This window comes from Sinocyclocheilus rhinocerous, unplaced genomic scaffold (genome assembly GCF_001515625.1).
Source record: "Sinocyclocheilus rhinocerous isolate Xijiao unplaced genomic scaffold, SAMN03320098_v1.1 scaffold1232, whole genome shotgun sequence".
NCBI lineage: Eukaryota > Metazoa > Chordata > Actinopteri > Cypriniformes > Cyprinidae > Sinocyclocheilus > Sinocyclocheilus rhinocerous.
This window is the reverse complement of record NW_015657490.1, coordinates 331,284-357,360: the sequence shown is the minus strand read 5'-3', so window position 1 is coordinate 357,360 and position 26,077 is coordinate 331,284. Positions and strand designations below refer to the sequence as shown.

Below are 26,077 nucleotides of genomic sequence, written 5' to 3'. Positions count from 1 at the left end.
TGTTTACAGCAGGGGTCTTCAACTAAAACTGCTTGAGGTCCAGTAATGAACCCTCCTCACCAGCCGAGGTCCAGACAATTAGGCTGTATACTTAAAAAAAGGTCTTAAAAAATCTTAAATATGAGCTTAAATATCCTGCAGATACCCTGGTCTGGCAGAAACCATCAATTCATGTTTTTTAAGACCTGCACAAATGAGTTCAGATACAGGTTTTCACAAAACAAAAAGTTTTTTAAAATGATCAACATTTCAGCCTTTAAACCTTTTTTTTTCAATTATTATATTAATTTAAACAATTATTATCGATCAATTATTATATTAATTAAATAACATATAAATATATGTTACTGTCTTGATAGTTTAGATCTTCTTGTCGATCCACTAGTTCACATTTACAACTCTGCGTGTTTGCTGTGTAAAAACATGGGTTGATTTTCACATCGGTCTGAACAAAACCAGCAGACGGACTGATTGAACATGCACAGTCATTCTCTGCCAGCAGGAGGCGCTTCTGGAACGGCAGAAATATAACCGTTTCCATGGTAACAGCGGTAACATTACACATTTTGAAACATGCAGCATTGCATCATTTATTTTGAATTATGTTACAGTTCTAAATACAGCATATTCTATACACTTTTCATTCATGTATACCTACATTTAACCCTTTGGTGATCACACCATTGTGATTAAAATGTCCAGCGCATCACATGATCCGCTGCTATTCAAATCTGCTTTCCAGCTTTGACGGGGACAGACATGCTCAGAACTGTTCAGTGTTTTCAACACTAGTTTATTTTATATTTCATACACTTCAAATTACATTACACGGTCACAGAAAGACAAGGAAAAAACTAAATATATTTTGTAATTGCACACTAATCTCTAAAACGCAGGCAAAAATAATCTTTCAAACATAACGTGAGGTTGTTTTATTCAGGTCAAACACGCATTGTGTAGATATAGTTTACTCTATTCCTTTCCCACACACTTGCTTTCATGTATTTGGGGAGAAGTGGATGATCTTGTGTGTTGTAAATCCAGCATATTCTGACTCTCTGACTGTGTTGTAAACAAATAATGGCAGCGGCCATAGCCCGTGATAACTTACCGATCAACTAACAGGAGTTCACTTGCATATGTTTAACAATCTAATGCCAGACATTTAACAATATAGATATAAAGTTAAGTATTTTGTATTACAATATTTTTAAAAATTAAATAGATAAAACTAATGCAGTCCCCCACTGACTAGTGACATCCAGCTCAAGACTTATTTGAGGAACAAATTTAATCAAATTCACCACAGTTTTTTAATTAACTACTTAAGAGAAAATGTCTGCCATTTTTTTAAAGAATTAACTCACAAATGAGGAAATTATGGAATTAAAAAAAAAAATCTGATGAGAATTTTGACAGCAAGGAAGAGCTGGACCTCTAATTAGTACTCATGAATAAGGATGGGTGTGTTGAAATTAAATAATCAACCCATCCCTGTGCTTCGCTTTACAAAACCATCAGTCTCTTCTTAACCAAATAAGAAAAAAAAGCTGTAATTCAATTAATGTCCGTGCTTGCAGTGGGGAATTTCACCATGCATTTGTGGGAACCATTGCTTGTACGTCAACGAAAGCAAAAGAAAACAGACTAGACCTGTGACAGCCTGTTTTTGTGTAACGATGAGTGAGTCACTGTTCTAGTCGAATCATAGTGGTGCTATCAGATATGACAGAGGAAGAGATATTACATAAGCACGTCAGTCAGAGGAAAAATCAAAGAATCAGCAGTCACTTAATGGACTGTCTGAAATCATATCGAACATTATGACAGCTATAAACTCCACTACCACTGACCTGAAAAATAATCTAACAGCAGCATGTCATCTGTGAAAACCAATGGTATTCTCCTGCAGAGTCATGCACTAGGCCAGCAGTTTCCGTGTGAAAGTTTGGCAATTAAATAATTTACAGGTGGTTATATACATATTCCCAACATTTGCATTATGGGGCAATTCAATGCAAAAGTCATCCTTACCATGAAAAAATAAAAATTGAACGCACACAAACAGACCTGTTCACTTAGGTCTATACTGCATTGTATGTAACTACTCTCATCGAATTTTACAGATATTTGCTGTTTTGTTACATCTTATACAAGGTGTGCGCCAACACAAGCAGCGATTTTCTAAAAATGGCTGTTACTGTTGTCAAGAAAGGGAATAGATAGACTCAATGTTTCAACAAGATGTTATCATTTGGCAATTTCCTGATTAACAAGGGAATGAGAATGCATTGTGTACACTTAGCTTGCTTTAACAGCAAAGCTCTATACATTTATAAGCCTCTTGTTAAACGTGTCAGTGAGTTCCAGGGCCAAGTAACGTCCATAACATTTTAGAGGATAAGTTTATGCTACACATACAGTGTTGATGCAAAAATATCCAACGTTTCTGTGCATGGTTAACTTCTATAAATGTATTGTGATGAACACTTCGCGCCGTTTTGTTACTTTCTAAACACTTTAAAGTCAGAGTGAACCGGAAGTTGCTGCCGACTTTATTGCAGTATAGTGATGTATTTCCTGAAACAAAATATTGAATAGAGGGCGGGGTTTTATTTTTACGCTCCTCCTCTCATCTCTCACTCAAATAAATATTATATTCGATGTATATTATAAATATATATTATAAAACATTGTACTGTTGTTCCGATATAATGGACTTTACAGAAAATGTATAAATGCCTATTCAATGGACCTAATAGTAGGCTGCTACACTTTTTAATTTAGGTAAAAGTGATGCACTGGAGCATGAAAAGAAGGCTGTTGTAACTTTTCTGTCTAAGGTGGTGGATGACCTGATGAAAAAGAAAAAACCCAAGCATGGAAAAGTTGCACATCTTCAGTGATGGAGCAGCATCGCAGTTTGAAAACAAATGGTCATTCATGTCCACATCTTTCCAGGCCTTAAGGTATGACTGTTTATTCAAATGTTTTTATATCTTTATGGACTTGTGTGTTAGAAGGTTACATATGGTGTGTTCAATGACACTCATTTGACGGTTTAATCCAGGTGAAATGGCACAAGCCGTGGAAAAGGAGCTGTTGATGGAGTAGGTGGGACAGTGAAAAGATGCATTAGTTCAGCTATGCTAAGCCAAGGTTATTGTGAACAATGCACAGTCCTTTGCAGAAACAGCTGCACATTACTGCCCATAAATTAATATTAAACGCAGGTACATTCCTCCAGAACCTCCTGAGAGACTTATACAAGAAGGCATAGGATCTGTGGTTGAAGGCAGTTGTCCACAAAATCAGGTGTTTTATGTGTCATCCAATGTTGTCACCATATTACCATCATGTAAGTAATACTGCCAAGTAAGTCATATAAGTATGCAATCTGTGTTTTCTTTATTTTCTTAAATAGTGGATAGATTCTAAAATGCGTTAAAGTTTATCTCAACTTTATTTGTTATCACGTAGTATATGTTCTGCACCTGCCATATGTAGACGAGAAGAGATCCTGCTGGATGAAGGTGCATTTGGAAAAGTATATAGAGGTTATTCTCAGGGCACTCCAGCTGTCATAAAAAATAATCTGTATGGCACAGCAGGACTTCCAGACCAATACATCCAGCTTGAAATTCTTGTCTATATTGACTGTATTTATTTTGTTAGCGCACATTGCTATTTTTGTGCTGAACAATTTGCATTTCGAGGAAGGAGGGATATCAAGAGAGGTCGCGGTTGTGTTCGAAACACTTAACACGCGAATGCTTCAACAATTGGACACAACACGAAATTAATATGTCATTAACAGATACACCGAACTGAATCCTCTGAACAGACACATGCACATAAAATTATGATAAAATACCCATCTCGACAATCATTCCGGTAAACGCAGTCCGTTAGGTCTCAAGTGAATGAAAACAGCTGAGAAAGAACCACTATTTATTTTACATAAGCACAATGTTTAATTGTTGTTGTAAGATGCATGTTATTTTATGTAATTGCTGCTTAGGTCTCTCCAAGAAGATGGATGCACTAGGGAAAGAGCGTAGTTGTGGAGAGGTTCTGGCCTGGAGGAAAAGTGTCATAAACCACCTGTACTGGTGTGCATCATCCTCCAAAACCGGTGAAGAAGCCGTGGAAAAGTGGAAGTCCGTTACTAACCATGTGCACCATCATGACAGCGACTTATTCCCCGTCTGCACCCACCCACCTCTCGAGATGCGAGCTTGGCTGAAACCGAGTAAGGATTTTGATAGCGCCACATGATTAGCCTAGTTTGGTAACAACCATGAGAATAAATTGGGGACCCTGGATTACTCAGATTGTATTGTTGATGATTTGACACGATCCATTTCTTCGAAGCTAATTTAAACAGAGTCAGTTATGTATTAAGGGATTAAGATAAAACTTTAAAATAATGTTGTCACACATAACAAATCTGATTCACAAGTAAAATTAAATTAATTGCTAATTACAATACTCTTGACAAAATGCTACACATTTTATTTATTTATTAGAAATTTTATGTCATTTTGCCTGCTTGGATGTTTCCTTGATACAATTAACAGTACGGTTACAAATGTTGATTAAAACACACTGTCTTTATTAGGCACTAAGGCTTGCGAAAGCTTTCGCGACATGATGCTGCAACAGCGACTCTTGGAAGATGTAGCAAAACTGAGCCCTCACCATCAGACCTCCTCAATTGAAGGCTTTCATAGCCTCATAATGAAAGAATGTGGCATTCTCTTTTGTGGGAATGTTGAACAGGTGCGAGTGCTGAAATGTCATTTCTGTTCATAAAATAATTCTATATGTGCATCTGTCACACTGTCCTATATTGGAAAATACATCATTTATCACACTTTACCTAAACAAGTTTTCTTATTTCCATTTTTTTAAATTTAACTATGCATGTTGCTGCTGGCTGCTCTCCACTACAATGAAAATGCCAATCGTCAGTATGCATGCAACGAGAGAGCTGTGAACCATCGCTCAGAGTCAAATAGCCAAAATACAAGAAAGGGGAACATTCCCTTTTCTACATAAAAACAGCGCCAACCTACAGTAAGTACATAAGGACAATGTAACCATCAAATAAATATGCAGTTCATATGTATGTTCCATTATATTGCATATGGTAAATGTCGTTTGATTGCCCACAGTGAATGATCCCTGTGGTGGAAAATGTCTACTCAAAAATTGCCATGTTCTTTGTATTTTTCTCATTATATAGACTATGTGGAGGCTCTGCCCGACCTGCAGGGAGCTCTAGTCAGACCCTGGTCACGTTTTTCTGAGATAAATTGATAGAATATATGTGTATCTTTTGTGCAAATACTCAAATTTATGTAGCTATAGTGTAAATAGTTAAATTCTTCAAAATGTAGTAAATAAGAAATCAAGCGTACAATAATAGTTCTTTAACATTGTTTATTAAAACAAGACATACACACTACTGTGGATGTAGTGAAGGTAGCTTGAACCCTTGGTATCTATCTGATGGGAATGTGGATCTTATCGTCTCCACAACTAGGCCTGTCGCAATAATCAATATATCGACTTTATCGCGCAATATATGTACATGACCTCAATCATTTTTGGTGACGTAATATATCGCCCATTATATTTACTTAAATTAATGTCACCATGTTTTGAACATTCCTCTTGCGCCTGTCTTTCGCAGCTTCTGGTACATAACGTGGTGTAGTCATGAGGTGCTAGTTCAAATTTAAAAAATGCTTCTACAAAAAAAAGTTTCATCTGCAGATGTGATCTTGTTTAGGGATCTGTGCCTTTGTGCATACGGACATCTGACTGCTAAGCAGGGATTGTGTTTTTCAGCAATAGTGTGTAAAAATATATAATATTTTTGCCTATATTTTCCTAATGACAATTTTATGATTGGTTTATATACTACAAACACCTTTTCTATTCTTATCACAGAATAAGGCAGAAAATATATTTTATAGTTTCTGTACTGTAATAAATGATATGTCAATTAGCACTGCATCATTCATATACTTTATTTATTACCTATAGATGAATAGAGAAACATACATAAACCAATTTATTGTCTTCACGTTTCATCAGTCAGAACGTTTCTGCTTGTTATTCAGCTCAGCTACAGCGATCGCTGGATGCCTTTGTCCATATTAGGGATTTCCTGGCACGTCATAAGTTATAATATGAATATATCTGTAACAGAAATAATAATACTGTGTGGTTGAAAACACTGTTTGTGCAGCTGTTTCATGCGTATACATGACAACTGCTCTCTCATGACAAACTTTAAGGTTGATCAACATCTGTAAGATGTAAGGAAACCAAAAAAAAAAACCTTCCACATCACGATGGCGCACAGCAATGCTACTTCTTAGCTTGTCACTCATAGCACACTGCTTTATCAAGCCATATGATAGTCTGTATGTGATCCACGGTTGTTCATGCAAGTCTATTGACATTTTTATGCATTTAAATGAAACTATAACGAGTGTTATATCGAACATATTTTCTATCGTTATCGATTAAAGCGTGCCGTCGAGAAATATCGTTACCGTTCCATCGCCCAGGCCTAGTTTCTATGTTTTATGTACAGTGTTTGATAGAGTTCTGACCAGGTTAAAATTACTCACATTTTCCACCATTCCTTCAAGTGTCAGATATCCCTCTTGGGGAAAAGAGGTCCTGCTCTTCCCCGTTGACCTCGAAAGATGCAGGAATGAGGGCCTCTCTTGCCAGCCTTTCCTCCTCATCTGTCAGAGGGGAGAGGTTCGGTAGATGACTGTGTTTGGTCCGATGAACAGACATTCTGGCCTGTACCGGGAGGACACTGTGTCATTTTTTACATAGTATGTCACACTCTCTTCAAATGCTGCCCTGTCTGAAGAGGACTGTGTGACATATAAGGTTTCCTCTGCCAGTGCACAGAGTCTCTTCTTTCTTCTCTTTCCCTGGCCTCTCGTTCTTGTCTCTCCTCTTGCTCTCGTCTCTCTCTTTCTCTTCTTTCCACTATCTCTCTCCATCGCCTCTCCTCCCTTTCAGCTGTTTCTGTTTCTCTTTCTGCTTCCCTCTTCCATCTCGCGGATCAGCTCCTCTATGTCCTTCCTTTTCCTCCCGACTCTGTCAGATGTTGACCTCACTGAGGATGGGACGAGGCAGTAAGGGTAGGTGTGGTGTGATGGAGGGTCTGCCCTCTATTGCCTCATCCAAGATAGCATACCATTTCCAGGATGCTGCTGTAACCTCACCATCCTCGGTGCTCACACCAGTCTGTGGACATTTGAGATCCTACAAAAATCTAAAACCAGAATACCAAGACAGTCAATTATATTAATTAGATTACTGCATTACTATTACATGGACAAACATGAGCATGATTAAATCATGAAAGAGTTCACATTTTGGGGTGAACTACTTTAAAAAAATCTCACTTTATATTTTTGCTTCAGATTTTCCCATTTTCTTTTAACCTGAGCAGCAGAAATTTTTCCCTTTCATTCTTGCTCTGTCACAAAAACTCTGCAATAAATGCACAGAAATCAAGCATGAAAAGAACCTTTGCCAACAGCACCTGAATAAAAGTACATTTTACATCATTTGTATACTTACTCAAAACCTTTGATGGCAGCATTACGCTTTCCAGTGAAGAGGGCTTCATTAGCAACTCTCCACTGCATGAGGACACGAGTGTGTTCATCAGTCCCTGTAACGTCAAAACAGGATTTAAACATTAGTGATGATTCATGATTAATCTATCAATGCTACATTGACAAACTGAGGCACTTATTAACAGTTGTTTGCTATGTAGCCAACTAAATATCAACTAAATATTAATACTGGTAAAAGGAAAAAATCGTTTTAATTCCGTTAAGTTAGCAGCCTATGGGGTGTATTATGCGACAGATCGAAGGCTTAGCAGGAGAAGGAGAAGGAGCAGTCTACCCTTCCGTCGCCATCAGTCCGTGTCGATTTTTGAATGGGATTGATAGGGCAGGCAGACGACAGACCCGCGGCGACGTCACTGTTGGAACCAATCATAGGCGGCGACATGACGCCGGCGTATGTAAGAAATTTATCAAAAATGGTACGTGTACTAAGTACGTCTGAACTAGGTACGTCGCCTTACAAGACGCCTGATACATACATCGTCTCAATGTACGTCGCCTTACACGACGCCTGATACATACGTCGTTAATAATAATTATAAGTTAATTTCATTTTAGATAACTTTTCTTTTTTGGCTGTTACAGTGGTTAATAACATTAAAGGTGTTATTTTTTACTTGGACAATGTAGTCAACATTAAATGATGTGGAGTGCCCATTATTCTAAGGAAACATACTTTCATGATGTTCAAAATATTCTACAGCCTATAACATTTTGTTATAAAAAAATGAAAGGTTCGTTACAACAGTCTCAGATGTTTTATATATATATATATATATATATTATTGAAGCCTTTGAGTTCAAAGGCTTTGACATTCTTAAAGGAAGTAAATAGGGACTTTATATTGGTTATAATGCATGAATACTAACATTGTAACTTCTGATCAAAAAGACACAGAGAAGAAAATACAGAATGCAGGAAAGTGGGCCTCTTGGGCTGGAGGTGAGAAACCCTGCTCTAAACAGTCAGCTATTTCAGTTTAAAGATAAAGGCTGTGATACTGATGTTCCCCACTAGAGGGATACGGATTCATATAAGCCTAATGTTTGGTTTCTATTCCTTTGAATGGAAACAAATGTATAGATCTAGTTCATTCGTAAGTATGGTGTACTGACAGTAAACGTGAAACTGGAATAGTCAGTGATTTCAGCACTGTCAACATAAGAGGTGCATGATGATGCGAGTACTAAAAATGTTTTACAATGTGCTAACATAGACATTATAAGTACATTTTATATTTTATCCACAAACATGGAAAACGGCGATAACTGCATTTACCTTTTGTCTGCAGCATTGTGTTCTTGTCTCAGGCTCAATGATAGCACTGCAAGTTGTCATAAGCAGGGTTTCCGCGGGTCCTTAAAGTGTTCAAATTTAAGGCCTTAAAGTCTTAAATGGTACAAGAAAGTCCTACTTATGATTTAAATCGATGTAATTCATTTGATTCATTCAAACGGCTGATTCATTCAGGAATGAATCAAACGGCTCTCTTTATGAATCGATATTTGAATCATTGATTCACATGATTCGTTCAAAACACTGATTCAGTCAGAAAATAAACACCGCTGTGTTGCTCGGAGACGCACAACAATTCTGCTATGGCTTTAAAGGTAATTATTTTCTCTGCAAAACTGAGCAAAAACACATTGTGTTTAAAATATAAGGCAATATCAACTTCTTTACTGAACTGTAGTTGATTTTGGTTAACTATCCCTTTAAGTAAAATACAAATACATCCCTTTAAGTTAAATAAATTACAAGGCTTTAAGCATCAACATATACTTAAGATATTACTTTTTATTACTTATTATATTACTGGATTATAAATAAACATGTTCATCTTTAATTTTTATTACTGTATAATACTTGGTAAAATTACAGCTCTGCTGACGATGTATTATTGAGAGCACAAGTCTAACGCAGCGACATACTTATCAACGATGTTGTTGTCGTGTGGAGGCGACGTCCCCTTCTCACACGTAAAAGTACACGACTGTCAACTCCGGCAGGTAATCCTGTCACATTGCACTCACCATAGTGAGTGTTATCCAATGAGAAGCTCCATTCACGTTTGTCCCTCTTCTCGAGAGATGAGTGACAGGTGTTTGCGTCTCGTGGTTTGGGTCCCGCTATTGCCGAGGCACGGCGAAGACTCGGATCGCGGGATTCGCAGGGTTGAGATGCCCTTTTTGGGTTCTCGGATCCCGCGGATAACGCTCGAGTCGAGCAGCGCCTTAGGGAATGTGTGCCTCCGTGTTTGGATTCTAACACTCAAGGGCATTTTCTGCTTTTGCGTTTGTCTCGGCGAAGAGCACGCGCGTTCAGAGTTACACGCTCATTGTGATGAGTCACGATGTCTAGGCTCCGCTCGCGTTTGTTCCTATTCCCGAGGGATACGGAACAAAGCGTTTGTGTCTCGCGGCCCGGTTCCGCCGTTGCCGCGGCACAGTTTATCTCACCTCGCGGTCATCACTATGATCTGCGGCATCCACACACCCTCTCTATACGGGTTGTCAGATGCCACAGATATTGTTGGGTTGTTATGACGATGAAGTGTGAGCACGGAGTCGTTTCAGCCCTGATCCTGCGAGATCGTGGGCGGTGCTATATTCAGCTCGGCCGTGCCTCTCTACTATGCATGTTATTGTGTGTGGAGAGCCTCGCTGGGCGTGAATATATTTTTTTTGCTCTGGAATATGGCGGTCTGAGGGCAGCTTTATTCTAGCCTAGCTTCTGATAACTAGGTTGGGTTCCCCTTGGCACAAGTTCTCGAGTAAGTGCTAAAGCCTTTATTTAGGAATCAGCTATTCGAGGATAGCTGTGTTCCAGCGCGGAGACCGCTTCCCTTTTAGGGTTTTTAGATTGTGGTCTCCGTGAGCCCCTTGCCTGGAATGTGCTGTCTCCCCTTCGGGGTTTTAAATAGATGGCCCACTTCCGTGGCCTGGGCGATCTTCAGCCTTATCTGAGAGAACTGCTATTCGAGGATAGCTGTGTCCAGTCCTCTAGTGCTGTGGCTACTGCTTACATCAGGCTTGATCTCGGACTATGATGTTTGAGTTCGCTCTTTAGCGAATCATTTACCGATGGTCTGGACATCCCTCTTGTGAGATCTTAGTCAATAGCACGGTGCTTTGCTAGCCTACTGTGGGACTGACACGGATTGGGGACCTCCTTAATATAGCCTTCTGAGGGTGGTTATATTCCAGCCATTGTATTTGGCAGGACAGGCTTACCTGAATACAGCTATCTGTGGCTAGCTGTGTTCTACTGCAATTGTGGTGAGCCCTTTCGTGGAGTGGTCCCCTTTCCTAGAGCCTAGCTATCTGAGGATAGCTATGTGCTAGCTCAGCGATCGCTCCCCTGCTTAGGGTTTTTAAGTAGCAGTCTTTTGAGCCCTTACCTAGACAGTGCTGTCTCCCCTCTTTGGGTCGCAAGTAGACAGCCCACTCTTTGTGGTCTGGTGGTTTCAGTCGGTCCCCCTTTTTGGTAGCCCTTCCTAGATACATAGCTATCTGAGGATATCTATGTGCTAGCTCAGTGACTGCTCCTCTTTTTTAGGGTCTTTAAGTAACTGTCTCTTTGAGCCCTTGCCTAGACAGTGCTATCTCCCCTGCTAGGGTAGTAAGTAGATAGCCCACTCTATGTGGTCTGGGCAGCTCTGTAGGAAGGCTATCTAGGCTCTGAATCGGATTGGGGACCTCCTTAGTATAGCCATCTGAGGGTGGTTATATTCCAGCCATTGGTATGGCGGGTTGGGCTTACCTGAATACAGCTATCTGAGGCTAGCTGTGTTCCATTGCGGTTGCGGTAAGCCCTCTTATGTAGTAGTCCCTTTTCCTAGAGCCTAGCTATCTGAGAATAGCTATGTGCTAGCTCAGTGATCGCTCCCCTCCCCTTGCCTAGACAGTGCTATCTCCCCTGCTAGGGTAGTAAGTAGATAGCCCACTCTCTGTGGTCTGGGCAGCTCCGTAGGAAGGCTATCTTGGCTATGTTATTCTGGTCCACAAGCCTTCATAAGACCTTAGGGACATAGCTATCTGAGGATAGCTTTGTTCTAGCTCAGCAGCTACTCTCTTTACCTGGGATTTAAGTAGCATCTCTTGAGCTCCTCTAGAGGGTTTCTAGTTGGCCTCCTCAGTGGTCTTGTGTATCCAGGCTAGTTCTGGTCACATAGCATAGCTATCTGAGGATAGCTGTGCTTTTAACTTGGATGGGATGTACCCCTTGATCTATTCGGGTTCCCCCGTTTCTGCCAAGTTGCGTGAGCGGCCCGTGGCGTCAGTGGCATGGCCCCTTTCTGAGGAAAGGTTATGTTTATGTCTGTCACTTCCTTGGTGCTCTCCCACCAGGTGGACAAGCATGTGCCTCGGCACGGCATGGTTGGATTTCGTTCCCCAATGTGCCCCCTAGGGGGCGCAGCGTTGAGTTCCCTAGAAGGGGAACGTCTCGGGTTACGCATGTAACCATGGTTCCCCGAGAGGGAACGAGACGCTGCACACCCTTGCCATGCCTTCAGCCTGCCTGTCTACGTCTCCTTAGACAGCTAAAGTGAATGACGTATTCAGCAGGTGCCCTTTTATACTTCCGGGCATCCCGCCTATGACGTCATAGGCCAGGTGGGCATGCGTAACCCGAGACGTTTCATAGCCTCGCTGAAAACTCAATGTGAGGGTTAAATCAATGATTGATAGTTTGTTCAGGTCTACAAAATTGCATAGCCTATAAAAAATGCAGCTGGAAAATGTTTGCAGAAGTGGTCTTGTGGTTTTGATTGTTGATTTTATATTTATATTTATATATGTATGTTGATTTTAGATCGATGAATGTGTTACAACTGTTATGTAATGCTAATAAATATTCCACAAATTATACTTTACAGTAACATCCTGCAGTGCCCCATACAGTTTCCTTTTGAACGACATGCACTTATGAATCATTGAATGTGTGTGAAGAAAGTAAACAGAGACAACAGCTTTCATCTAGGTTTTTAAATCAAACAAGTCTGTTCTTGAGGCTGTAAAGCTTTCATGCATTTTCCAAACAAAATGCATTGTGATTATTGAACTGCTTGAAGAGATAACGGTCCATAAAGGGCTGATCTAAACACCAGCCAGCTGCTATGGATTTTTCCTTGCCTCTAGGGTGATTCGAGGTTACAATTTAGGAGTGTGGCACAAAGTACACTCTATCTACTCTGCTTTTCAATCTCTCTGGCATAGATTAGCATTCCTATAGCTTAGTATATAGCTTTACTAAGCATAGCTTAGGAAAAACGCGTGAAAATAAAATGTGGTGCAACCTGAGAAGATCTTAATTTCATGACGCAATCGACACTTTTCATTAGTTTTAACTTTATTCGCAACAGACGTAATAGACTTAGTTTAATTGTGCAGGGGCATTTTTGTTCAATTTGGTGGCATTTTTGCCCCAAGTCCCCGTGGCCAGGGGAAGGCTAAGCCTTACACACGCTTCGCCTATGTGCTGGGTCTTTAATGTTGTGAGCCTGTTTTTCTGCCTGAAGTCCTGGATATTTTGTTGAGATACGTGGCAATCATAAGCAATTGGGGGTTCGGTGCCTTGCTCAAGGGAACCTCAGTCATGGAATTGAAGGTGGAGGAATGTAGCATACAATGTATCATACAATATGCATGATGCTTAATGTGATTATTGTTCATTTTTGTCATGCAGTGTTGAGTGTAGGAGAGTTTTTCAGAGGTTTACTGCAGATATCAGTTGGTAGTTAAAACACCAAAAAACAAGGATGTCATCCAGAAGTGTATGCAAGTTTACACTCTACAGATCATACACAGGTAATAAAGAAACTTTTCACGTTCCAGCACATCAGGTTCCCTCTCAAAGCCTGTTTTCATTACAAGTGAATGATGACAATTTTCATTGTGGGGTGAACTAACCCTTTGAGTATCCGTCTTGCCAGTGCCTGGTCTCCCCTCGCACATGAGAAACCTCATAAAACCTGCTAGCTCTCACTCTAGGCTTGTACATTTCCCTCCACAGTGGACACTCCGATTGTCTCGAGTACGCTCCTCTATTAAGGCTGCCAACTTAGGCTTTCCAAATGGAAGAACCCATTTATAACAGATTAATGTAGGTACGTACTTCTGTGTGTCACATTAAGTAAGTGAACCCTTGAACATCCTTTAGCAGCAAAACCTCCATCAGACTTTTGAGCATTTTTGAACTATCAATTTACATGCACTTATGAATTGTAAGTAGTATCATTTGCAGCTTTATTACAATTCAATTTTCTCAACTTTATTGTTATTATTATTGTTAATTTGTAGTGTTGTCACAAATTCAGAATAAAATTAGCATATGTAATATTTTAATAAATTGAAATTGGGGGATTGAATGGGTAACTATGGCAACAAGGATTTGTTTCCCCCACACCACGTTGGTAAATGATGCATCGCTGACTAGTGCCACATGATGCAATCCTCCTAGTGCTGTATGATGTAATCCTTCAGACAAATCCTGCCGTGGCTCTTAGAAGGCATGTTCTACATAAGCTGGTCCCAGTTATTCAGAGACGTCGCAGCTGCACAGAAATGAAAACCAAGAGCTCAGCAGTGACTTCCCACTACCAAGCTTTGTTAATGGTGTAAAAATCCGGTCACCACTGTTGCCAACTACTTTCAATGGAAAGTAGCCAATGCCTGTTTGAAAAGTCACTAAATGCTGCTCGATGACGCTGTGTGCTAATTATCCTGAAGTAAATTTGATTGTGCCAAAGTGGAACTATTGCAAGTATAGCAAGTATACTTCAGGTACATGTTAAATACCTTGCATTCCTTAATAATAGCGACACATTTTAGGCATAATATTAAGAAATGTGCATTGTGCAATAAAGAAATACTTCAAATAAAGTTTAATTATAATTTTATATCAGCAAGTCTTGTGATGTCAATAAATATGTTTATGGATTTGAAGTATACTTGGTATGAAATAAATGTATTTCAATTTGTAATGGTTTTACTGGTTATAATGGGAATTGTATGGGTTTTAATGGAAACTGGTCCCTGTGGGTCTTTACTGTTAATTTGTCACCTTCGATTGGTGGCTTGTCAAAACCACTAAATCCTAATGGAATATGTCCCAAAACACACTACAGGAAACCATTTTTAATGGTTAAATGGTTTTAATGGTTAACAGTTGATGGTTTGCAATGTTTGTATTTGTAATAATGGTATTTGTAGTGAAAACCATTAGAATTTCTGTGATGGTTTCTATTGTGTACACAAACGATATCAATACTATATAATACACTGTATATAGAATAATGTTTTGAATTGATCTCACTGTACAGGTAAATGCACTGAGCATGTACAAACACATCAGTGATGAACAAACACCAGACACAGTAGCATGAAATGCTCTCATCAATGCACACATACGCAGTCTCTCTCTCTCTCTCTCTCTCTCAGATCATGTGTTTGGATATTCCACATGTGCACATCAGCAGAACCATGAGCGGGATCCCACTGTACTGTACAACGCACATCAACATGAAGGTAAGAAGGACCTGTTCCAATGTATTTTAACTATCAGAAAATTCAGTCATTTAAACATATCTGTGTTTAAAAGTATTTCAGGAAAATCACAATGGATATTAATATTGAAAACTGTTTTCCGTTTCAGAATATTTTCTTAATTTTATGGCCACTTTGTATGAATGAACCATGAAATTAAAGAGTTATATTGAGCAATGCAAGTCATTGTCTTCGTAAAACAATTATCTTCATGTCTAGATAGAATAACCACCTTTCAGCTTAAAGTCCTGTTTCCTAAAGAGACTCAAATTAATGTTAGAAATTAAACCCCTTGCATTGACATGTCAGCTTTGGACTGTCAGTGAAGTGACTGGAGCTTTAGTGGTGAATATTAGGACTAATGCACACATGCCCCAGAAAAAAAAAAAGAGTCATAAGTGGGTCTGGATCTGAGAGGGACATTGATCACTTTGCTTTTCAGCCTGTTTGTCCACCGGGGATGATTGTGACATCGAGGACATTGCCCTCCCAAGTCACTGTATAGCTGTACAGAGCAACATAAAAAACAGTCTGACTGGAAGCGTTAATCTTTCACTCTTTGGTCCAAGAACAGTTTCAGGTTTCAGCAATGTGATTGGAAATTTAATGGTTGTACTAAAAAGTAATACTTTTTTTAACAACCACCATGTAGAACAAGGCCAGACTGGGATACAATTTCACTGATCCAGGCCGTCCCATGCACCCACAACAAATTCTGAAACCATGCACAACACTATTTTTTGTATGACCATCACATTAAAAAAAAAGGTTTAAATCCTGAGGCTGGGGTCGTGCAAAATAACTATATTTTCGAAATTGCCTAAATGTCAAAATTAGTACAACAATAACTACACCATCACAATATCTTTCTAGAAAAATCCTAATATTGAATATGTTATTGCGTTATCATGAGTCATATTTTTCCCTTTATGAAAATTAACCATGGTTTTATTTCGTGTAGAATTATGCGCAATACCCGTGTTGCCAGTCAAGTCTAACTGATTCATGATTTATTAGAGATTTATTATCGAATGCCGAAAATACAGATTAAAACTAAAGTAACGAGCCTGGTTTGAAAACACAAGAAGTAGAAAGTACAGATACTTGTGTAAAAATGTAAGGAGTGAAAATAAAAAGTTTTATAATAAATAGTGAGGTAAAGTACTGATACCAGAAAAATCTACTTGAGTACAGTAACGAAGTATTTGTATTTCTTTACACTCTCCATCTCTGCTAATCACAGCCATGCTGATATAGAGTGATATTGCACGGCTATTTATGTGATATTTCTCATATATAAATAAATGAGGACAGTTCCCTATGTAGGCTGTTGTCACAAACAAGGCAGTGTCCTAGGTTTTGGAACGGAGATTTTATGTGTTGTTTGCATTAGGATATATACAACAGTATATGCTTCATTCACCACCATATGCTTTTTTGATAACACTTTAGAATAGGGAACACATGTTCACTATTAATTAAGAGTTTTCACTCAATAAACTCCTAATTTACTGTTTATTAATAGTTAGTGAGGTAGTTGTATGGGGTCGGATTAAGGGATCTAAAATACGGTCGTGTAGAATAAGGCATTTATATGTACGTTATAAGTATTAATAAACAGCCAATATGCTAGTAGGCGTGTTTCCATTACCCTTCAAATTGCGCAAATTGAAATTGCGAATTGAAAATACGCCTAATGGAAACGCGTCAATTTCGCAATATCCAATGCCCATATATCGCAAAAAAGTTTTTACGCTTGCATGAGGTGGTTTTTCAGGCAATTCGAAAAAGGAATATTTCGCAAAACTGCAATGGAAACGTTTTTTTCGCATTAACAGGTCACATGGCGTACGTATGATCGGTTAATGGAAACGCCATCATTTCGCAATACTTTTTTATCGACATTTATAAAATAGCTTTGCGCAAATCTGTAATGGAAACGCGCCTAGTGATATGCATGCTAATAAGCAACTAGTTACTAGTGAGAATTGGTCCTTAAAATAAAGTGTTACCATTTTTTTCCCCCCCAGGCTGTATGTCCCACTTAATGGAATTGGTAGTCTGAAGGAAATTCATGATGGATTCCTGGACATTTTCGTTCTCACCCAGTAACCTCCCCAGCAATCTGTCCGGACTCCCCATGTACGATGGCATCATGCTCGGCAACATATCTGAGGAAGGCCTGAGAAACGAGACCGACCAGAGCTTGACTAAAACTAGCACGGTCGTCATCACCATCATCATGTACTTCGTGGTGTGTGCTATCGGTCTGTGCGGAAATGCTCTGGTCATCTACGTCATCCTGCGATACGCCAAGATGAAGACGGTCACCAATATCTACATCCTGAACCTGGCGGTGGCAGACGTGCTGTTCATGCTCAGTTTGCCCTTCATCGCTCTCCAGCTAGCGCTGGTGCACTGGCCGTTTGGCGCAGCTCTGTGCCGCGTGGTCATAACTGTTGACTCGCTCAATCAGTTCACCAGTATTTTCTGTCTGATGGTGATGAGCATCGATCGGTACCTCGCTGTGGTGCATCCCATAAAGTCCACCAAATGGAGGAAGCCCCATGTCGCAAAGACCATTAATCTGGTCGTGTGGGTCGTGTCGCTCGTCGTCAACCTCCCAATCGTAATCTACAGTGGGCTGATCACCAAACCCGACGGCTGCTTCTGCACATTTGTGTGGCCAGAGCCGCAGGAGACCTACTACACCGCCTTCATGTTCTACACCTTCTTCCTGGGCTTCTTCCTGCCTCTGATGGTCATATGTCTGTGCTATCTGTGCATTATCATCAAAGTGAAGTCCTCAGGAATCAGGGTGAGCTCCAGCAAACGGAGGCAGTCCGAGAGGAGGGTGACGCGTATGGTGTCCATTGTGGTTGCCGTGTTTGTGTTCTGCTGGCTGCCTTTCTACATCTTCAATGTGACATCGGTCACAGGCACCATTAGCACCACGCCTTTTTTAAGGAGCATGTTTGCCTTTGTGGTGGTGCTGGGATACGCCAATAGCTGTGCAAACCCAATACTGTACGCTTTCCTGTCACAGAACTTCAAAAAGAGTTTCCAGAATGTTCTGTTCTTGAACTGTGCTTTGGATGGGGTTGAACACACTGACAGCAAACAGGACAAGTCACGAATCATGAATGAGCCAACAGAAACTCGCAACACGTTGCTAAATGGAGACCTGCAAACCAGCATCTGAAAAAACAAGGCTCATTGCTCAGCAAACTAGAGTTTCAATGGCATTCGAAACTGTGTGGCATCCACAAATAGAGTAAGAGTAGTGACTATAAACCCAGCAAATATGGTTTCTATTTTAAAGCCCACTGTGATGGCTTAGTTTCCCAAATTTACGAGCAAAAATGGATGAATTTACCCATTTTTGGCCATCATGCAATATTTTTCATTCATTGATTAAAACCTGTAAAATACATATTTATAAATTGTACTCTAGAGCTGTTATTTATAAATGAGGAAAAAAAATTAACTTAAATGATTTTAGCAAATGGCTGCAATATAACAAAGAGTGAAAAATTTAAGGGGGTCTGAATACTTTCCGTACCCACTGTATATATATATATGGAGTTCCTTAAACAAATCATGGTCATAAAGACAACTAAGGAATTCTCCAGTGTCCTTGTGTTTGAAGAGAAGAAAATATTCAGTACTTAGTCACTACCTAGTTTTTATATTTCTTTTTGCTTTACATTTGGTTACACTTTATTTTAAGGTGTCCTTGTTACAGTGTGATTATACATATAAGTACTGAGAACTACATGTACTTACTATATGGTTAGGGTTAGGATTTGGCTTAGGGTAATTGCATGTAATTATGCATAATTAATTGTTATTATAATAGTAAGTACATGTAACATGTGTAACAATGGCACCTTAAAATAAAGTGTTACCTTACATTTTTATTTTATTCGAAGACAATAAGATAAATTATGATGTAAGCAACAACAATACTGTGTTCGTTACACTATGAAAATATGCTTTCTCATTTATTTTTTTAAATGTTTCCCTCTGTTGTTGCATTGTACACGTAAATATTGGCATCTAACTAATCTGAAGAGACAGTTCATCCAAAAATGCAATATTGCTATATTCGTGCTAGTGGCGATTCAAGCCAAAAACAGTGCATTGGGTCTCTCTCATAATTTCTAATAACTGTGCAAAGATTCTGGCCTCTCCCTTTGAGCCAACATAATGTTAAGGTCAGACAGTAATCTAGAGAGATTTTCCACATCTAAAGCGAATGCTCATTTGAAAAGGGCTACAGCGTTGTCCTTATGTTGCTTCTGAGATCAGGCGGGGACACATGTATCATGATCTCGGATGAACTCATTCGTTCAGATCAGTGCTCAGAGATTCCAAACATATCTTGCCTTCTTAACACTTGCTGACTGGTATTGCTTGTTTTCACTGAATGACGGCACACACTGCAACATGCCTAACAAAGATATTGGTTATAATCCTTACAGTAGCAAAAGGCTTGATTTGTGTCACCACTTCCACATTCTTTGCCCAAAATCTCTCTCTCGCTTTCTTTATCTCTGTAATTTCATTCATCTGCCAGTCATCAAGTGAGTTTTTTCAAGACTTTGTGGAATAAAGATGTGATGATCTGACTACAAGCAGGCTTGACGTATTTACTTTATGTCCATCTCCCATGCCATGTCTGTTAGAAAGCAAACTAGCCGTGAAATTCATGCAAACTAGTGACTTTTTCCTGTCTGTTTTCTTTAAACGAGTGGAATACATCCGGTGACTCGTTAAAATGAAAACTGCTGTACTATTTCCTCCTCATTATGCTACTGTATTAAATATGTTTCAAGGTTACGATACTGTGAAACACTGTACATGTACATTCTCTATCTATTCTTGCCTGATGAATGCGAGTGGGCTGGTCAGTCATCATTCATTATATGGTGAAGAGCACCATCATCTGGTGAAACAAAAACACAGCTGGAAGGGTGAATCTCACTCGTATTATAAAAATGTCAACCAAAATGGCAAATATTGCATTGTGGCATTATAGCACGATCAATAGTCTTTACAAATCTACTTCAAATGCTTACATTTTAATTGACTTGTAAAGAACTTTAATTGACTTGTAGTAATAGTCCTAAAAAAGGCTTAATTTTCATGCAGGCAAAAGTAGCGTTATTAAAACTTTTTTTATTATTTTGGGGTGAAATATAATGTACAGTATGACCTATGAGTGTAAACGCAACCCACTTTATTTTCTTACATGACTATTGCTGTTAATTACTAATACAGATGATGACAATAAGAATGTGATTATGCAGTCATAATGTGATATTCCTTGTGGAAAGTCAAAGAATAGCGTCTTTATTGTTACCCAGAAACAATAATTTAGCTACATTACGATCAAATGTTTGTGGTTGATGATGTACAGAGTGGATGGTAACACTTTATTTTAAGGTGTCCTTGTTACACTTGTTACATGTACTTACTATTATAATAACAATTAATTATGCATAATTACATTCAAGTAACCCTAACCATATAGTAAGTACATGTAGTTAATTAATATTACTCAGTACTTAAATGCATAATTACACTGTAACAAGGACACCTTAAAATAAAGTGTAACCGAGTGGATTAATTAATTAAGGTGAGAACTTCATTTGTAATGTGTTTAATACTTAAGTAGTCAGGTGAATCTCACAAAGCCTATCATGAACGTGTCGGTCATACAAGAAACTTGTGTCATTCTAAACCAGTATTCATTTATTTTCATACTAGTATGAATTTTTTTTTTTTTTTAAAGGCAGCTGTATCACCACGGAGGCGGGGGCGTTCCCTCTTTTCCTCGCTTTCCTTCGCTTTTAAATAGCTTAAAAGCACTGTGCGCTTTTTACTTTCACTTTCGAATTAGCCGCGTTCAGTTTTTAATTGTAGTGTCTGTTCTTTTACTGAACTAAATGATTTTTATTACTATAAAAAAATCAAAATGACGGTTACAGTAGCTTTGTGTGGAATAGACCCAAATGTAAATTTTTTTAACAGAAAAAAAATCCGCATTCACCGCTCACATCTAGCCTGACTCATAGAAAGATTTAAAACAACAGCACGAGTGTTCATGGTGCTTTTTGGAGCTCTCATTTCTTCATAAACGGTGATCAAAATGTCTAGTGTTCCAGTGTTTTTTGCTTAAGTTTTCCAACGTTTGTAAGGATATTCGTGCTCTTCTTATGGTAAAAAGCAGACACCTGAACACATTTCATTACACCAAATACACAAAATAATGTTCTTTTTAGCAGCATCATATGACCCCTTTAAAAGTAATGCATTTTTCTCATCTAGGCTGGGCTTGCTTGTTTGTTTTTAAATTAAAAAGTTTTGTTTTTGGCAAATGTAAAAGCCCTTTCACACTAAGAGTAAAATGAATAAGCCTCAGGCTGAAGGAAATGTAAAGAAACAAACCTTTAATCTGTGCTGCCGTTCTGGATTGCATGAAGAATAGGACACAGGAGAAAAAAAGTTCAACACTTCCTTCTCAGTCACTCAATCTTTAAATTTAAAAAAGAAAGAAAAGAAATATTGTGCTTATCTGAAGTCATTTTTGCTTGTTAGTATGGCTGAATTGGATCAGCAGCAAAGACATTGATTAATAACATGTAATTAAATTAGGGCTGTCAAATTTAACGCGTTAATAACGCATTAATGCAAATTAATTTTAACGGCACTAATTTTATTAACGTGCAACTGATGCAGCACGCATGTTCTGTTTCAGGGTTTCTGCAGGTCCTTAAAAAGTCTTAAAAATAAAAAGTCTTAAATGGTACAAGAAAGCCTTAATTATGATTTCTTAAATTTGGGGAGGGAAAGACAAGAATTGCGATATGCCTTAATGTGACGATTAAACTTCAAAAGGCGATGATTTCATTGAATAAATATGAGCGCTGCACGTTTCAAAGTCTGGTGCTGCACTGTTTTGTTTACAGTCGGAGAAACCGCTATATTTCTGCTGTTCAGACAGCGCCATCTGCTGGCAGAGAATGGATTTGCATTTTCAATAAGCCGGAGAAACCGCTATATTTCTGCCGTTCCGACAGCGCCATCTGCTGGCAGAGAATGGATTTGCATTTTCAATAAGCCCGTCTGCTGTTTCTGTTCAGACCAATGCGAACATCCACCCATGTTTTTATGCCGCAAACATGCAGTTGTAAATGTGAACAGATCGATAAGAAGATAATGCATTATAAAAATCTAAACAATTAAGCCAGTAAAATATAGTTATACGTTATTTAATTAAAATAATAAAAATTGCTTAAATTAATACGATAATTGATACTTTTGATTCAATTTCTAAAAAACTTTTTGTTTTTGTGAAAACCTGTATCTGAATTCTTTATGCTGTATGTTGAGTATGGTTTCACTTATAATAAACATACATTTGCATAAAACATCTATATTTGTCCATGCCCATGTTGATTAGAGTATTAAAAACTTGAAAAGTATTAATTTAAGGTACATTTAGAACAGATAAAAATGTTGCAATTAATCACGAGTTAACTCATGACAATCGTGCGATTAATCGCGATTAAATATTTTAATCGACCGACAGCCCTAAATTAAATACATAAAAGATATTTGTGTTATTTAACATATTGCAGGTTTGCATCATATTCTGAGTTTGCATTTCACTGTTTTTATTCATTTTGAGGAATACTGAATGTGTTTTTGCGCGAGTGAGATGAGTAAATGCATGTTCACATTTAGTCTAGATCTACAGTAACATCATGTGCACAGCGCACACAGCGCCTCTGTTTTCCTATTTATTGACTGACAGCTCTCCTGTCCTCATGTTGAGGGAAATCAGGAGTAAATACAAAGCAACCTGCGTTGCTTGTTTGAAAAAGTAACTCAGATATTTTGTTGAAAATTAAAAAGTGTGTTACTTTACTAGTTACTTGAAAAAGTAATCTGATTACATAACTTGCTTTACTTGTAAAGTGTTCCCCCCAACACTAACTCGTTCTTTATCTCATTCTCTCTCTTCACCTGAACAGTCACTTTAATACAAGCCAAATAACTTAACCTGCCACATGTGACGGATGTGACTTGATATGTGACCCTGGACAACAAAACCAGTCATAAGGGTCACATTTTTGAAATTGAGATTTATACATCATCTGAAAGCTTGACTTTCAGTCAAGAGAGCACAAATGATTTTGGGTCAAACTGCTCTACTGGAGGGACATCGATGTCTAGAAACAACACAGAAGAAAGTCTTTTGGCCTTCAGGCAATTTCCATGTTGAGAGAAATCACGAGTAAGTGCAGAGGCGTTGTGTGCGCTGTGTGAACATGCAACGCTATCTCAGGACCAATTCCTATGTGTTTTACGAGGTGGCTAATTCGTTCAAATTCATACGACCTCACTCGTGCGATTTGGTATGATTTCTTTGAGGGGTACATTTGTACAAATTCCTACGAATTTGCCACCTTGTAAAATACCTACGATTTTTCACAAAACGACCTCACTCGTACGAATTCATACAAATTAGCCACCTAGTAAAACACGTATGAATTGCCGTGAGATCGGGTTGCAAGATGATGTTACCGTAGATCTAGACTAAATGTGAACATGCATTTACTCATCTCACTCGCACAAAAACACATTCAGTATTCCTCAAAATGAATAAAACCAGTGAAATGCAAACTCAGAATATGACACAAACCTGCAATAATTAAATATGTTAAATAACACAAATATCCTATAAATTTATTTAATCCCATTTTATTAACCAGCTTTACTGCTGATCTTCAATGATCCAATTCAACCACACTAATAAGCAAAAAGGACTTTAGATAAACACAATGCGTTTTTTTTATATTATTATTATTGCTGAAGATCGTTCAACAGTCACACTCACACTGTTTTGACTCACAGTCACACTCACACTGGACTTTGTTTTCATTCACACCAGTTCCTTTAGATTAATTGATTTGTCATTTAGTTCAGCTGTGTGCACCTCATTATCACCACTACTTAAAGGGGTCATATGATGCGATTTCAAGTTTTCCTTTCTCTTTGGAGTGTTACAAGCTGATTGTGCATAGATAAGATCCCTGAAGTTGCAAAGACTAAAGTCTCAAAACCAAAGAGATATTCTTTATCAAAGTTAAGACTCTGCCACGCCCCCCTGTCGGAAGGAGGGACTTTGTAGAAAATGAAGCGTTTGAGAGAGGCGGGGCATAGAGGACCTACAATAATGTACAGTATTTGAAAAATAATGTGTTTTTTGAACATTAAAGCATGTCAACATATTCTGTTACACCAAATACACAAAATAATGATCTTTAAAAAAGCATCATATGACCTCTTTAAGTTCTCTCTGTTTCTGTTCAGTTTGTCCTGCGTGCTTTGTGGTTGTTAACTTGTGTTTCTGTTACTAGAGACTTGTATTAAAAGACTATCGGTTCTTCTTTGTCATCTTCCTGTTTGTGTTTGCTACAAACTGTGACAACAACTTTCTTATTCGTCCTATTCTTCTTGCAGTCCAGAATGGCAGCACAGCTGAGAGGTTCGTTTGAGCTGCTAAACTGTACAGACTTAAATTTACGTTTCCTTCAGCCTGAGGCGTATTCACTTCGCTTTTTGGTGTGAAAGAGCTTTTATATTTGCCAAAAATATAATTTTTTCACATTATTCCAGAAGTCCTGTTTCTTGTGTAAATACACCATATACCATTTTTCGCAAACAACAATGTTCTTTCTATTTATCGTGAGATACCATTCACACATCATTACCGCTTAACTCAGTGATGTCAATCACAGAGCTCTCATTTGTTATCCTGCTTATTCCACGCATACAGTCTTTTCTGATGTATAAGTACAAGCTTACGATCAGAGCAGTGCAAAGGAAAGCAGCCTTATTTTTCAGTGTTATGGTGGTGTTCCAGTGTTTTGTGTTTAGTCTGATCCTCTACACCCTCTCCGTCAGGGCAGGGCTTTCTCAGGCTGTGTGGTCCGCACACCAGAACAGTGGAGAACCTCGCCTTTTAACAACAGAACACACGCCGCTTCTGGGGATTTCAAGCACTTATTATGATAGTTCAGAACTGAGGCTGGAGCTGACAGCAGATTGGGGTCACACTGGACTGAATGAGTAGGCAGCAATGAGAGGAAAGTCAGAGGTCTGGTGATGAGGATGCAACATTGTGACACTTTGTGGTTGTTGAACATTCCATAATTAAGGCCCTACCATTATTCGCTTGATTTAAAAAAAAAATTTTTTTAAAGAACAACAAAAGCAGTACTAGTATGAAATGTTATTACAATTTAAAGTGACCTTTGTCTTTTCTCTATTGTAATACATTTTAACAGAGGTTCAGGGCTTTCTCAGGCTGTGTGGTCCGCACACCAGAACAGTGGAGAACCTCGCCTTTTAACAACAGAACACACGCCGCTTCTGGGGATTTCAAGCACTTATTATGATAGTTCAGAACTGAGGCTGGAGCTGACAGCAGATTGGGGTCACACTGGACTGAATGAGTAGGCAGCAATGAGAGGAAAGTCAGAGGTCTGGTGATGAGGATGCAACATTGTGACACTTTGTGGTTGTTGAACATTCCATAATTAAGGCCCTACCATTATTCGCTTGATTTTTTTTGGATTTTTTTTTTAAAGAACAACAAAAGCAGTACTAGTATGAAATGTTATTACAATTTAAAGTGACCTTTGTCTTTTCTCTATTGTAATACATTTTAACAGAGGTTTATTGAAAATTTCCTTCGAAATCACAATTATGGCCTTTCGTTAAACACTTGCCTTTTGACATACTGAATAAAAAATCATTACTAAATTATAAAAATT

The 26,077-nt window shown here is 38.5% G+C and overlaps 1 protein-coding gene across 1 annotated transcript; it reads left to right on the top strand.

Moving 5' to 3' along the window:
- The first annotated feature begins 15,119 nt into the window (after positions 1-15,119).
- LOC107721052 (somatostatin receptor type 2-like) lies at positions 15,120-18,691 on the top strand. The gene is made up of 2 exons (XM_016528908.1): positions 15,120-15,209; positions 17,258-18,691. The coding sequence occupies exon 2, from the start codon at positions 17,302-17,304 to the stop codon at positions 18,427-18,429; it is 1,128 nt and encodes a 375-aa protein (XP_016384394.1). The 5' UTR covers positions 15,120-15,209; positions 17,258-17,301; the 3' UTR covers positions 18,430-18,691.
- The last annotated feature ends 7,386 nt before the right edge of the window (positions 18,692-26,077 follow it).

What these genes read in the sequence shown, in the direction of transcription:
- LOC107721052 (XM_016528908.1), top strand. Translation starts at nt 17,302, where the DNA reads ATGATGGATTCCTGGACATTTTCGTTCTCACCCAGTAACCTCCCCAGC.